This window comes from Stigmatopora argus, chromosome 6, assembly GCF_051989625.1.
Source record: "Stigmatopora argus isolate UIUO_Sarg chromosome 6, RoL_Sarg_1.0, whole genome shotgun sequence".
NCBI lineage: Eukaryota > Metazoa > Chordata > Actinopteri > Syngnathiformes > Syngnathidae > Stigmatopora > Stigmatopora argus.
In genome coordinates, this window is record NC_135392.1 from 7,005,842 (window position 1) to 7,019,080 (window position 13,239).

Here is a 13,239-nt window from a genome sequence, read left to right on the forward strand (position 1 = left end):
TTTCAGATGTTTTCATATTTAAGCATTTAACCAATCACATTTCAGACATTATTTGTTGTCAGGGTCAGAAATCTACCTGGAGGCGTCGATAAAACTGTTGCTTTAACCAATCAGATTTCGAGTTGGCGTAGGGATACGTCATCGTTTTCACAAACTATGATTGGCCAGTGAGAGAGTGGACGAGCCAAAGCTACTAAAGTGTACACAGCAACTCTATTGTTTTGTTGATTACATAGCAGTTTTGTCAACCCACAATGGCTGAAGGAGGAAAAGAAATGGATGTGGCTGCAGATTTACTGTCAAAGCTATTTTCAAGACGAACTTTTCAAGAAGATCTGGACATCATTGAGAAATACCACAGGACAAGCTCGACTTTCAGCATTTGCTTCGATGGTGATAAAAAAAGTAGGGTGAATTTTGTGTACAAGTAAAAAGGTGCGTAAAATGTGGCTATATTCCTAAATAATATTTGACGTATGAGATTATTGTTGATGCTTTTAATATGTGTCACAGCTGAAGCTGGAGTAAAGGTTTTATAGCCATAAAATAGTTATTGACGGTTGGAGTGATTCAGACGTAGCAATATTAAAAGCGTAGATGTGAAATGCACGGAAAATAGACACAAAAAAGTTTTTTATCCTTTTATTTTATGCTCCGTACACGTTATTATGTCTATTTTTAATGCGCATGACCGAGGTCAGGGTTCAAATAGGCGCCTCCCACCTTCAAAATGGCGGATGAGACAGATTTCATTTTTGGAGTGGACGGCAAGGCAGCCCAGAAATGTCGGTCTACCGAAGAAAGACCTAAAGTTCTTCCAACACTATGGAGCACATTCGGTACGTTGTCATTTGGGGATTTCTAAGTCCCAGTTCTCATTCTAAGAGTGCTTTTGACGGGAGCACACTTCGATCGCGTTCTGTAGCCCCGCGTGGTTGGAGACCGAAAATGTTTGCAAACACAATGGCTACATTGCGTTACCTATAGCTCTTTATGTTTCATAAATTCTCATTCCATTTTGTGTTTCAGTTCCTCAACGAGCACAGATTGCTGGGAAACATCAAGAATGTGGCCAAAACGTCCAAAAAAAGAGCAGTTTGTCGACGCCACAACCAGCTGTTTGTCAGCAAAGTGAGTTATCATCAAAAATAGTTTCTATTATCTCTCCGTGTAATAATTAATGTCCGCGTTCAGTATTCAAGGCTTTGCTCAATTAGCTTTTCCCTTATGATACATTCACATTTTGAATGAAAACACTTTAAATTACAAAAAACTATATTAAAAAAAATCTGTGCCGAGTCCTAGTAACAAGAGTGGCTTCTGGTTACAAGTTTCAGCGTGGATTTTCATTTTTATGAAGTAAAAAACAACAACAATATAAACAAATACAAAAATTTTGCCAGAAAAAAATCCACGATGTAGTGAAGCCACGAAAGCTGAACCGACTGCAAAATGGCGAGGGATTACTGTATACCTTTAGCCTGGGCTTGTTTTCCCTTGACTTTGATTAAGACTGCAGGGCTTGGACCTTTTCATTTTTAGTTTTAAATGTGGTTTTGGCAAAACCTAAGTGAGATATTGATTCAACAATAGTGCAGGGAGTTTTTTGACTTGGGTTTAAACATGGTAAAATAACTTTTTTTCCCTCATTGGAAGAAGAGAAAAACGGTGGGAGAGGTGACAAAGCAGGTGAAAGCTGTCATTGACGAGATGACCAAAGAAGTCAAGGAAGAAGTTGTGGATGAGGTAGGACCCAAGTGCTTCAGGTTATTTAATTTATTATTTTTCATGTACTGTGTGCTAAACCTACTCCTTTTCTATCTTGCTTCTCTTCAGGTCCATCCAAGTTTACCAAATGGACAAGACAAACTTCCCCAAAAAGGGTGACACGGTGAGCTGCGGGTATATGAGGACGTTGGAAGACGGCACAGTCTTTGACACCAACATCCCCCCAGGGTCTTAAACTCTGGTCCTCGAGGATCCCAGTACAGTACGTTTTCCAAATCTTGCACCACATCAGAATGAAATGACCAAGATCCTGATCATTTGATTAGATGTGTTGGTGGAGAACATGGAAAGGGGCCCTTGAGGACTGCAGTTGAAGATCCCAGTTTTAAAGACTCCGATCACTCTTGAGTCTCTGCCACTGAGCAAAGTCATCAGAGGTATGTCTAATATACAATTTTTTTCTTCTTCCTGTGGCTTTAATGTTGCTTGCCTTTTACAGTGGGGTGAAGGCTTGATGACTTAAAGCAATGGAGATAGCACCTGAGTGGAAGAAGGGCCTTCCTGATGCCAGGTATCTTTTTGATGTTAGTAGAAAAAACCTGTATTTTACATAACTAAAATCAACATTTTTTTAATGTTGGACTTATCTATTATGCCTTCTTTCCAGAATTCCACCCAAGGGAAGAGGATTTTTGTCCATTTACCGATGGAAGATTGCACTGCTCGATGACCTACGCAAACCAATCTTGAAAGCCACTTATTTGTGTGGAAAAATAAATGTTCTTGAAGTGCATACATGTCTTATTCTTCACATTTACTTAGCAAAAAATGCAACTAACATGTCAAGTTAAAAAACTTTTATTAACAGAAACATTTAAACTCTTGCACACTTAAGTTATCATCACAGGCTTATTTTCTCTACTTGAATTGTTAAATTTTGCCAAAATGTACAAAGGTAAACACTTAGAATAAAAAAGACAGCCAAAACAATTAAAAAAAAAAAACCATGGAAGGCTTTTTTTCTGCAAGTTATACTTGGAAAAAAAATTATCAAAAAAGACTTGGCCAAAATAACCACAATTTTATTTAAAAAAAGACCCATTAAAGGCTTTTAGGTCTTTTTCTCCCAAGTGTTTTAAAAAGGACAATTGCTGCTCAAATCTCCTTTAATGCCACATTAAAAGTTGCTGATCCATCTGGCCTCTCACTTTGCCACCATGAGCCAGAGAACTCTGGACTGCACCTATATAAGAGGGGGAGAAAAATGCAACTTAGTCAGTGAAACCTCACCATGGAAATAAAATCAATCTGATTTCAAATTGAGTTACATAATCTTTTAATTTGGATGAATACTTGGATATTCTACAATAAACAAATATACTAACCTCCAAGAAGGCTCCAAAGTGCAGAATTTAGAGATGCCACATCTTCAAGCAAGGAAGATCACTTGGAGAAAGCCCAGAGTCTAGAAGACTGCACCTATATAAGAGGGGGAGAAAATTGCAACTTTAGTCAGAGAAACTTCACCATGGAAATAAAATAGTTACATAGTCTTTAAGGTTTTAATTTGGATGGATGCTTGTACTATATTCTACAAATACACTAACCTCCCAGAAGGCTCCAAAGTGCAGAATTTAGAGATGCCACATCTTCAAGCAAGAAAGATCACTTGGAGAAAGCCCAGAGTCTAGACGCAGGCCTGATGTGTGCAAAAGAAGAAAAAGTTATCATATATCGAGACTGGAGATTCAACAGTTAAACGATCAAGTCAAATAATGAATGAAAATAAGTTAGTGAGTGCTCCGAGCTATTTTCCTTTTTGCAGACAAGGTGATTAAATATACAGACTGGTTAACTACTAGGAGAAAGTTGACTAAACCATTTTTGTATAAATGATTTTTTGGTGAAAACAGAACAATCACAAATTGGAAACGGGTGTTTAGCACTCAGTGAAAACTATGATTAGATAGTCCAGCCTCTGTATGTCATTTTTGAGTGAGCCTTTACCCAACAAAACGCCTGTTGATGTCTCGGCTTTGTTTGATTAGATTAAAAGTCTTTCTACACGACTCAATAATGGAGAAAACGGGCAACATACTTTTTTTAAAGTCAAATGGGGACCGTCGGCGTGACGCTAATGCTAAGATAGCTGGATGGAGCACACAGCCGGTGATGAAAAGTAGCCCAAACTTAAGTTATCGCCGGTGTGTTCAACCTGGCATTAAACTAACAGATTTGTTGGTGTTTTAGGCTCAATTGATTCCTAAAAAATCTCCCGGTAGCGTGATAAAAATGCACTTAGGCCAGTAATTTGCCTTACCTCGTGGTGCTCGTCGTCCATCTGCATGAAAAACGCTTCCCCAAAGGGCGAGAGAGTGCGCATGTGCGTAATTTACCCACCTGCGTCGCTAATGGGCGTAACCCAGAGGTTGGTCCTCCCAACTCAATGTCTGTTTTGAAGATGACGTAGATTAGTCGTGATTTTTGTGGTCTTGATGCTATAAAAGTGTGTCAGTCCACTAATTTGACCAAATATTGAGTTACATTTTTACTTAGTATTTTACATCAACTCACCTTTATTCCAGAGTGTCCGAACAGCCTACCATGCATGTCTTTGGAATATAGGAGGAAATAAACCCACGCAGGCCACGGGAGAACATGCAAACTCCACACATTTGGACCGAGCTGGATTACACAATTTCTCCAAAGCAAAATAAAAAAGCATAAGAAAAACAAAACAAATCCAAAGAGCCTTGTTTTCTGTACAATTTTCAATTTATTTATAACAATATCTGTTATTTAGTTTGTAAAGTACTCCGGCAAAAATTAAACATTAGTCTCTTTCCAAAAGAAAGTCTGAGCATCCATGCACTGTGTATTATAAAAGCTATGCGTCATTCATTTGGGGAAAAAAATGATTCGGCAACAATTGTAAAATGCACAAATTTGAGCAAAACTGCTGCTTGGGAACACAACATGATTGTACTTATCTCAATTAAAATACGAAACATACAACTGAGTAAAATAACACTTGCTGACAGTTATGCAAAAATAAAACATTGTCGCTGTCTTCAAGAACAATTTCAGATATTGAAGATTGGTGTTACATGCACTAAGATATGGCTGACACATTTCTGACAAGCAGCATTTGGAGCGTAAGGACAAGAGTGGCAGCAATAGCAGCAACAGGGCACACCAGTTAGACACGAGAGGTTTGACGAAGCTGAACAACAACACAAATACCAAATGAGCTTAATGCACTTAAAAGACAAGAGTTGTTTACAAAACAGTCCACTTAAGGTAAAAAGCTAGTATTATTTTTTAGAAAAGGTCCATTAGGATCTTAGCTTCATCTGAAAGGACCCCCAATTGCGCTTGTGTCACCTTCAAATCAAGGAAGACCCTCTAGGTCACATGATATCACCATATGTGGACTCGGGTGTGCTTTGGTCCTCCCGCTATTGACCAGCTGAGCACGTTCTCTTCAAAACATTCAAGACATCCACCTCGGAGCAAAATCCTCACTCACCAACATAGACTTACACACTTTAAAATAGAGCGGTATCTTCAATTGCCATCGCGTTCTCATAAAAACAAACATTAGCCCCACTCGTTACCGTATAAAGCCTGCAAATCACCACCCAATTGTAATTCTGTGCAAGGAAGACATCGCAATCTTTCGAGAGAATCTGGCATCATACACAAACGCCGAGACGTCTCACACTGACTCACAAAGATCCTCAGCGAGACGAAAGCCGTACAAATTTAGACAACTTTGAGTTTTGCCTTTCCCTCTCAAAGTCCACAAACGACAAACATTTGGCACTGGTGAAATGGAACAATGATTTGTTTTCTCTCTCGCTGGCTTGCTATACAATTCATTAAAAGAAAGAAAAAAATTGCTCTGATGATAACTACCACTTCTAATTTTCCATTTCATTTTGCACAGAGGTAGTGGCTATTTAGGTAAAAGGGTAAGGGACGTGTGTAAATTGAAAATCTCTCATAGAAAATGTTATTTATCTTTGACCGGAGGAATCTCAAAAGAACAAAATATAATACTGCAATCACATACAAAAGTAGTCCTTCATTTTTGTACATTTATACAGTGTTCACACTTTTTTTGTCATTTTTCTCTCCTGTATTTTAATTTTTTTTCCACGTGTTTTGTTGTTTTCTTCACTAAAAGGCAAGAAAATGGGGTGTGTTTGGAATAGCGTGACAGGCGGTCTACGCCAGGGGGTCCACGAGGGGTTCCTCCTCCCCACGTGACAGCAGCTCCTTTTTCTCGTCTGTGCTGGCAAGCGAGTTGCGACTGCTGTGGGCGCCCATGTACAGCGTGGCGTACACTGGGTTGGTGAAATTGGTGGGCTGGAATGAGACGACAAAAAAAAGTTGGTTTGTCCTAATTGCATAGGCACAGGGCCACAAAATATACATAAATAAATATTAAGTCTCTAAGAAGAACATTGACAGTTAATCAGTGGTACCTCTACTTGTCAAATTATTCTGATCTAGAAGTGGTTTCGTAACTTGGAAGTAGAGACATTTTCACTCTTTAATACTACCCACTAAAAATGATTAAAAAAATACTACTTTGCATACTATTATGTCGGACGTTTGGTCGCCGGTTGTTTGGGTCCGGGCGACCAAACGTCCGCGACCAAACGTCTGGCGACCAAAAGTCCGGCGACCAAACGTCCAGTCACTCAACGCACAATGACTGAGCACAGCATTATATATTGTAATCCACTCTACCTTTTCCGGATCGAGGGTGAAGTCTGCATCAAGCAGCTCCCCTGCATCGTCATCAGGCTCACCCTCATATATTTTGTAAGCGGGATTTCCGATCTCGACATTCATGGCCCCGTTGGTCATCCTTTGGTGCTGGAAACCCTTTGCACTGCACGACACATTAAGAAACAGATTTAAGAGGGTGACACTTTAACAGCGCCCGAACCAAAGAACACAATGAGGAGAGGTGAATCATGGGGTCACGTCCAACCAGACTGAGGAAAAGCAAAAGCAACAGCACAGGCAAACACACGAGCCCAGCTTTCTATTAAACCAGGACTTGATTAAGATTTAACAGCGCAAAATGAACCTCAATAAATCCTAGAGCAATGCGTGGATACTTTGCTACCAATTAGATCACCGGTGAAATGTGGTAGGGATGGGCAGCTTTAATCTTGTTCTATCGTTAACATTTGTTCCAACTAATGGATGCAATTTGTAAGTAGCGCAAATAATTCAGGCCTAATTACTGTAATTTGCTGTCTTAAATAGGTCCTACAAACAATAGGAAGAGAACAACGTTTGGTGGGGAGACAATTTGAAATACGCATTTACAAGAACAAAATTCACCAACCATAGATTTAAACCAATACACCCAGCATGTCATTTAAATGTAGACTTTTTGCTTTAATTTAACAAGTTTGATGAAAAGAAAGAAATTTGGAATTGGAATTAGTTAAACAGTGTAAGCCTGAAATCTTTTTGCTTATGGACAGGTTGTCCTTGAGTGAATTTCTTCAGCTTAAACAATATATGGTCAGGAAATTATTAAAATAAAGGATTATTATCTCTTTTTCTCTTAGTTATTCGTATTGGTTTAAGCATTATCTGCAACTAGACTTTCAGATTTCACATCAATTTATAACTGGTTGGTCAATTTTGTCGCATGCCCATTCCTACCGAGTAATACAATATGGCAGCATGAAAGACATTTACAAGACTACGGTACTATACACACAAACACACAGATCTGTTCATTTCAGATCTGTAAAACAGCTCCTGAATAGAAATATTGAAGAGGAGACACAATGAGAGTCTAAAATGAATCACAGAAACAAGCACAGCACAACAACATGTGACAAGGGGTGACTGCATCTGTTACCGCAAGCGTTTGGAGCCGGTTTTGCTGGGCCGGCTAGACCTGAGGAGCAGAGGAGATGCCGTTAAAGTGTAGGAGGCAAGGAAGGAAGTGGGAAATGAACGGAGGAGAAAGAAAAAAAACGCTTTTCCACAAGGTATTTATATGGAACTCACCCTCTCATCCTTCTCCTGTACCAGAACAATGCTCCTCCAGCAAGCAGAACCAGTAGTAGTAGCAACAGCACAGGGATCAATATGGAGGCTGTACCTAGACACACACACACATGCAGATTATACATATCGTAGCAGGTTGAAGTCTGCTATGTTTTTAAGTGTCACTTACGCCCTCCTGAACTGGGGCCACCTTCACTACTCGTGGCTGACTCACAGCGATGCCCCGTCCAGCCAGAAGAACACCTACACACCCACACAAAAACAGTCATGTATCGTATATGGGGCCATTTAGTGGTTTCAACATTTGGACTTGAGGCTGCAAAGTTTTCTCACCTGCACTCTGGGAGATGCGTGAGAGGATTGATAGAACACTGGCCGTTCGCACAGTATTCATTTGTATCGCATGAGTAGCAGCTAGGTTGGATTCTTCCATTTGCACATCTATTGAGGACAGAAAGATGTTACACACAATCCTTTCTGCGTGATAACTTCGGGGTGAGGTCATATGAATAGACGTTGTTGTATCCATCACGGCAGAATGCTAAATTACGAGTCCGAAATTATCACTTATTTGGGTCTTTTGCCGGGAAAACGCACCTTATGGAGAAGCACGACCAATTTCGTCATACGCAGTTTCTGGGTATGATGACAATTATGCTTTTTGTCGAGTCAATGATGATGACAAAGGTTATGTCCGATTATTATTATGTTAGAAGTGGATGACATTTTGCTATACTTGTTCGTGTGCTTCCAAATACAAATATGGTGATCGTATGAGTGATTGAGCGTTCTAATTGAGGCAGCCATATAAAAGAAGGGTGGGAATTGTGTGCAATTGGGGTCACCTTCATCATGTTCTACAACAGGGATCACCAAAAGGTGGACAGCGGTTTGAATCTTGACCCTGACAATATTTTGTCCAGGTGTCTGGGTGATTTTGAAGGCAATATTATTCCTCCCGAAAGACATTTTCGAATAGGCCGGTGTTAGGGGAGCATATGTCTGCATAATGGTCCTGAGAGAGCTGGCCCAGATGGGCTGACCTCCAAAGTGGCCACAATTGTTACGGAAAATTAATTGAACTACGGCATTGTCTGGAATGAGAAAAGTGGACTCTGAAAATGGCGTCTTTTAAAATGAGTTGAGTGAAGCTTATGCTTTCATTTTTCTCACAGCGAATTCTACAAGGCCACTGCGTCTTATTTGTAGCCACAAAAAAAAATGGTACTCATATTTTTCAGAATTTTCTACATGGCTAACAGAACAATTGATGGCCACTTTTTTTCTCATTCAAAAATTCAAAATGTATTATATAATAGTTATAGTAGAAGTCGTAAAACATTATTTGGCCCAATGACACAAGAACGCGATCCAAATTGGGCTCAGTTAGTGGATATTAAATGTTTTAAGCCACATCTCAATTGGGCTCAATTAGTGGATACTAAATGTTTTATGCCACATCTTAGTCAATTTAAAATTTTTAAATCAAATGATCAGTACATAATCTTTATAACATGAACTTCATGTATTTAACATTTAACATTCGGTTTCCTCCCACATTCCAAAAAAATGCATGGTAGGCCGATTGCCCTTAGGTATGAATGTGGGCGCGAATATTTGTCTGTCTCCTCGTGCACCCCCCGCGACCCCAGTGAGGATAAAGCAGTTCAGAAAATGAATGAATGAAATGAATTACTGAAGGCCATAACTCAATACAACATAAAAACTGAAAATGAATCCTCATGCAACCGTTGCGGTGCTCAACAATTGCAGTATCTCTGAATTACTGCATGAACATGCCACAATTAAGGAATCTACTATCGATATGTTCCTAAATCCTGCCTTTAAAAATCCAGTATCTGGTCAGATCTGTTCTTGTCGTGACTCTCATATCAAAAAGAGTGTGACCGTGCCCAAAAATTGCGTGTTAAGTGAATGACAGAACGCTTACCGGCAGGTGAATTCTCCAGTGGATGAAAACCTGTCCTTGGGAATACACTCTCCATTGCGACAATAGTGGCACTTATCGATTTCACACGTGCTGCCTGTGTACTGAGGCAGACAGCGGCACAGTTTGGAGCCGCTCGCACTCTCAAGACACGTGCCTCTGTTCAGGCAGTGGCCCTCACAGCTTCCTACGCACAAAAACAAGTGCACGGGAAGGTCAGATAAAATACGGCTTTCTAGTAAACACAATTTGCTATCAGATAATAAATAATACTCACTATATTGGCACTGGTCACCCAGGAATCCATGATGGCAGCTGCAGGATGGCTGGTTACCACTACTGACGGTGCAGTTGCCTCCATTCATGCAATAATTCTTACATGTGTGCAGATTACAGTTTGGCCCCGTGAACCCGGGCAGGCATCGGCAGGTCGGAGTACCTGTTGACATTTGGAAGGTATGCGAAATAAATGATTCATATGTTAATGAGAAATGCTCTGTGAATATATGAGCCATTTTGAGATCGCTTATTACAAAATTCAATGCCATTTCTAGGGGAAATTTCACAGCCAACCTTCAAAAACATCAATCAGCAATTCCTACTTAGAATGTAATAAATTGAATTTATTTGCATTAGCAGACTTTTTTTTTATAGCTTGAAGATTTACCAAGACACAAAGCATTCCAATTTAAAACTCAAAGAATTTATGACCTAACAGTCAAAATTCAATGCGTTTTAACACACTTCATCAAGAGGAGTAAATTTAAGACCTTTAAAGCATTTAAAGATCCCTTTAAATCAGTGTCCCTGCCCAGAGCAACAAAGTTACATTATCAGCCAGATGTAAACAAACATCTCTCCTGGGTTTTTGTTACTTACAGCAAGTGAGTTTACTTTTTTTTTTTATCAATTGGTGCTTCCTACCTGTAGGAGAAGGCGTGCAGGTTCCTCCGTTCTTGCAATAGTCTCTGCACTGGTCAATCTCACATCGCTCTCCTCCGTAGTTGGGCTGGCAGCGACATTTGGGCTGCTTGTGGGCATTCAGGAAACAACTGCCCCCGTTCATACACTGGACAAGGCAGGGGCCACTTGGCGGTGCTGCAGACAATCATCATGGCATTAAAGGACAATTTACGTTTTTGGTTGCTATCTTTAGCAACTTTTCAGTCTATTACATCAAATTAACAAATTGAAATTTAGGGGTAAAATTCAACAACTTTTGAGCAGGAATTCCTTACACACATTTTAAGGTTTCTACATTATAATCCATACACTTCTGATGAAAATAAAGTTGGTTTTGCAAAACCTCACGTACCTCAACCTAATGTAAATGCGAATAAAAACTAGTATTACATATCTACATTACCTTCAAAAATGAAAAAAAAATGTTGAAATGGATAATTGCTGTGTAACCTAAAAATGTTTTATGAGTACATGATTAAGAACTCATCATTGTCACGAAATAGAATTGTCACCTCACAACATAGATTGACTTTGGACCAATGCTTCACAAATTTTCTGTTACAAACCCCCAGAAGATGAAAACAGTTGGCACCCTTTTGTCCCTATAAATAGTAGAATTTGTCTATAAATTTAACATTAGTAAATCTTTGAAAAACATTCTATTCTATTTAACATGTAAGAAAAAAAAGAGAACCGCTTCCACCTACAGCAACGGATGTGTAAATACCCTTAATTCAAATCGAGCCAGTATAAAAAAAAAGTGTCACATGTGACCCACGCAGGAGAACATATTTGAGAAACACACATAAAAAATTAGTTGGCCACACCGGTAACATTTGCATTAAGAAAGTGTGCATTTGTGTCTTTTGCGCTCACTCACAGATAGGAGATAATGTGGGTGTTGGGCGCTTCACACACGTGCCATTGTCCAGTCTGTGTCCGTTGGGACAGGTACAAACCGGACCACTGGGACTCAGAAGGCAAAGCCATTCACATTTCTTTCTGTCGCATGGATTATTCACTAGCAAATAAACAGAGCATAAAATGACACCATACTTTTCTCTTCTTATATTCCTTGGCTTAAACTAAACTCACTCTCTGGTTGCTTGTTGCGGTGGTATAAAACCAAATCAGTGGCATGGTTCATTCTTGTTGTCAGGTTCTCCACTTCTCCTTTGCCAAATTTATTTACACGGAAGACGTGGTTGTGGATGTAGGTGATGCCATAGATGTAGTCTTCAAAAATATCAATACTGAAGGGTTGATGTAGCTCTGTTTAAGGAAAGACATTACCATAATATCCATAAATAAATGCAACAAACCCAGATGAGTAATTGGGATTTTTTTTTTAAAAAGTGCTATTAGTATATGTCAATTCATGGTAATATAAAATGCATTTTTTTATATTTAATGTCACAACGTAAAATAATATTTAATAATAAATCAAGATTCCCATACCAACATAGCTACATAAGCACAATTGTCCATTAGTCTGTTATTTTTATTTTCATTGTTGCCCTAATACTGATAAAACATACATATACATATACAGTGCATGCATAGAAATTGAAGGGAAAATTGCTACTCAACTGTTTTTGATGCTATTAACAGCCACGACTGCATCGCTGCCATTCAGCCTCACGCTGCCGATAACTGATAGCTTTGCGTCGGCCCAGTACAAGCGCTGGTTGAAGTAGTCCACTGCAAGGCCTGGGGGGAGGGTTATTAAAGATGAATTTTATGGGCAGACATGTCACACTTTGGTACGTCTACGTCCTGAATGTTCGGTACTCTGACGTTTGGTCGCCGGGTTGTTACTGTTGAAACCAGCTCTCAAAATTATAATCATGAGAGAGAGAGTGAGTTTAATATCTAAATATCTAATATCAAAATATCAACAGTAAATTATCTGTCATAATTTGAGAGCGAGCGAACCCAGCGACCAAACGTCCGGTCGACCAAACATCCGGTCGACCAAACATCCGGTCGACCAAACGTCCGGGGACCAAACGTCCGGGGACCAAACGTCCGGGGACCAAACCGCCGGGGACCAAACCGCCGGGGACCAAACCGCCGGGGACCAAACCGCCGGGGACCAAACCGCCGGGGACCAAATGTATTTTGACGAAACGTCCGGTCACGGAATGTTCTACCTGTTGGCCATTGTATGTTTTCTTCCACCAACGTCTCTCTCATGGTTCCATCCATGGCAGCTGTCTCAATCTTGGGATGGTTACCCCAGTCGGACCAGTACATTTTCCTAGAGAATGACATGTCATTTACAAAGTCCCTAACTTAGTCACCCAAATAAGCTTTTTCCTCTCCAACATACCCTCTCGGAGAGTCGACCACGATTGCATAAGGTTCGTCAATCATGCCTGAGATGAGAGTTTTGCGGTGGTGACCTCCGCTAAGCTGGGCCACCTCAATGACATCTCGACCAGAGTCGGTCCAATACAGGTTCCCTGCCACCCAGTCCACAGCAATGCCTCGGGGCATCTTCAGGTCAGGGATCTAAACAGAGACAGCAACATAACCCACTTTAAAAAAAG

The 13,239-nt window shown here is 40.0% G+C and overlaps 2 protein-coding genes and 1 long non-coding RNA gene across 8 annotated transcripts in view; 1 reads left to right on the top strand and 2 right to left on the bottom strand.

Annotated features, from left to right (window-relative positions):
• The first annotated feature begins 175 nt into the window (after positions 1–175).
• Positions 176–2,521, top strand: LOC144075690 (peptidyl-prolyl cis-trans isomerase FKBP3-like). Of its 5 annotated transcripts, XM_077603003.1 has the most exons (8): positions 176–435; positions 702–839; positions 1,030–1,131; positions 1,657–1,746; positions 1,837–1,990; positions 2,055–2,165; positions 2,228–2,299; positions 2,396–2,521. In XM_077603003.1, the coding sequence occupies exons 2-5, from the start codon at positions 738–740 to the stop codon at positions 1,885–1,887; spliced, it is 345 nt and encodes a 114-aa protein (XP_077459129.1). In that variant the 5' UTR covers positions 176–435; positions 702–737; the 3' UTR covers positions 1,888–1,990; positions 2,055–2,165; positions 2,228–2,299; positions 2,396–2,521. The 5 variants fall into 5 exon arrangements, with proteins under 5 accessions (XP_077459129.1, XP_077459131.1, XP_077459128.1 ...); XM_077603005.1 differs by lacking the exon at positions 2,228–2,299; XM_077603002.1 differs by having other exon boundaries at positions 2,055–2,521.
• Positions 2,522–2,880: 359 nt separating this feature from the next.
• Positions 2,881–4,112, bottom strand: LOC144076088 (uncharacterized). The gene is made up of 4 exons (XR_013300732.1): positions 4,049–4,112; positions 3,336–3,427; positions 3,114–3,207; positions 2,881–2,971 (listed from the first exon to the last, which is right to left on the bottom strand). It is a non-coding gene; the product is annotated as an uncharacterized LOC144076088 (long non-coding RNA).
• Positions 4,113–4,487: 375 nt separating this feature from the next.
• The window catches only part of LOC144075259 (low-density lipoprotein receptor-related protein 1-like), an 88,942-nt gene continuing 80,190 nt past the window's right edge, over positions 4,488–13,239 (bottom strand). Inside the window, exons 77-90 of one of the 2 annotated variants that reach the window (XM_077602116.1) lie at positions 13,020–13,201; positions 12,841–12,947; positions 12,278–12,397; positions 11,783–11,959; positions 11,568–11,708; positions 10,649–10,822; positions 10,002–10,163; positions 9,728–9,911; positions 8,110–8,217; positions 7,946–8,019; positions 7,777–7,870; positions 7,625–7,663; positions 6,487–6,631; positions 4,488–6,099 (exon numbers count right to left, since the gene is read on the bottom strand). In XM_077602116.1, coding sequence (XP_077458242.1) covers positions 5,959–6,099; positions 6,487–6,631; positions 7,625–7,663; positions 7,777–7,870; positions 7,946–8,019; positions 8,110–8,217; positions 9,728–9,911; positions 10,002–10,163; positions 10,649–10,822; positions 11,568–11,708; positions 11,783–11,959; positions 12,278–12,397; positions 12,841–12,947; positions 13,020–13,201 — 1,848 coding nt within the window. In that variant the 3' untranslated portion in view covers positions 4,488–5,958. The remainder of the gene's footprint in view (positions 6,100–6,486; positions 6,632–7,624; positions 7,664–7,776; positions 7,871–7,945; positions 8,020–8,109; positions 8,218–9,727; positions 9,912–10,001; positions 10,164–10,648; positions 10,823–11,567; positions 11,709–11,782; positions 11,960–12,277; positions 12,398–12,840; positions 12,948–13,019; positions 13,202–13,239) is intronic. The other variant, XM_077602117.1, reaches the window with a different exon arrangement.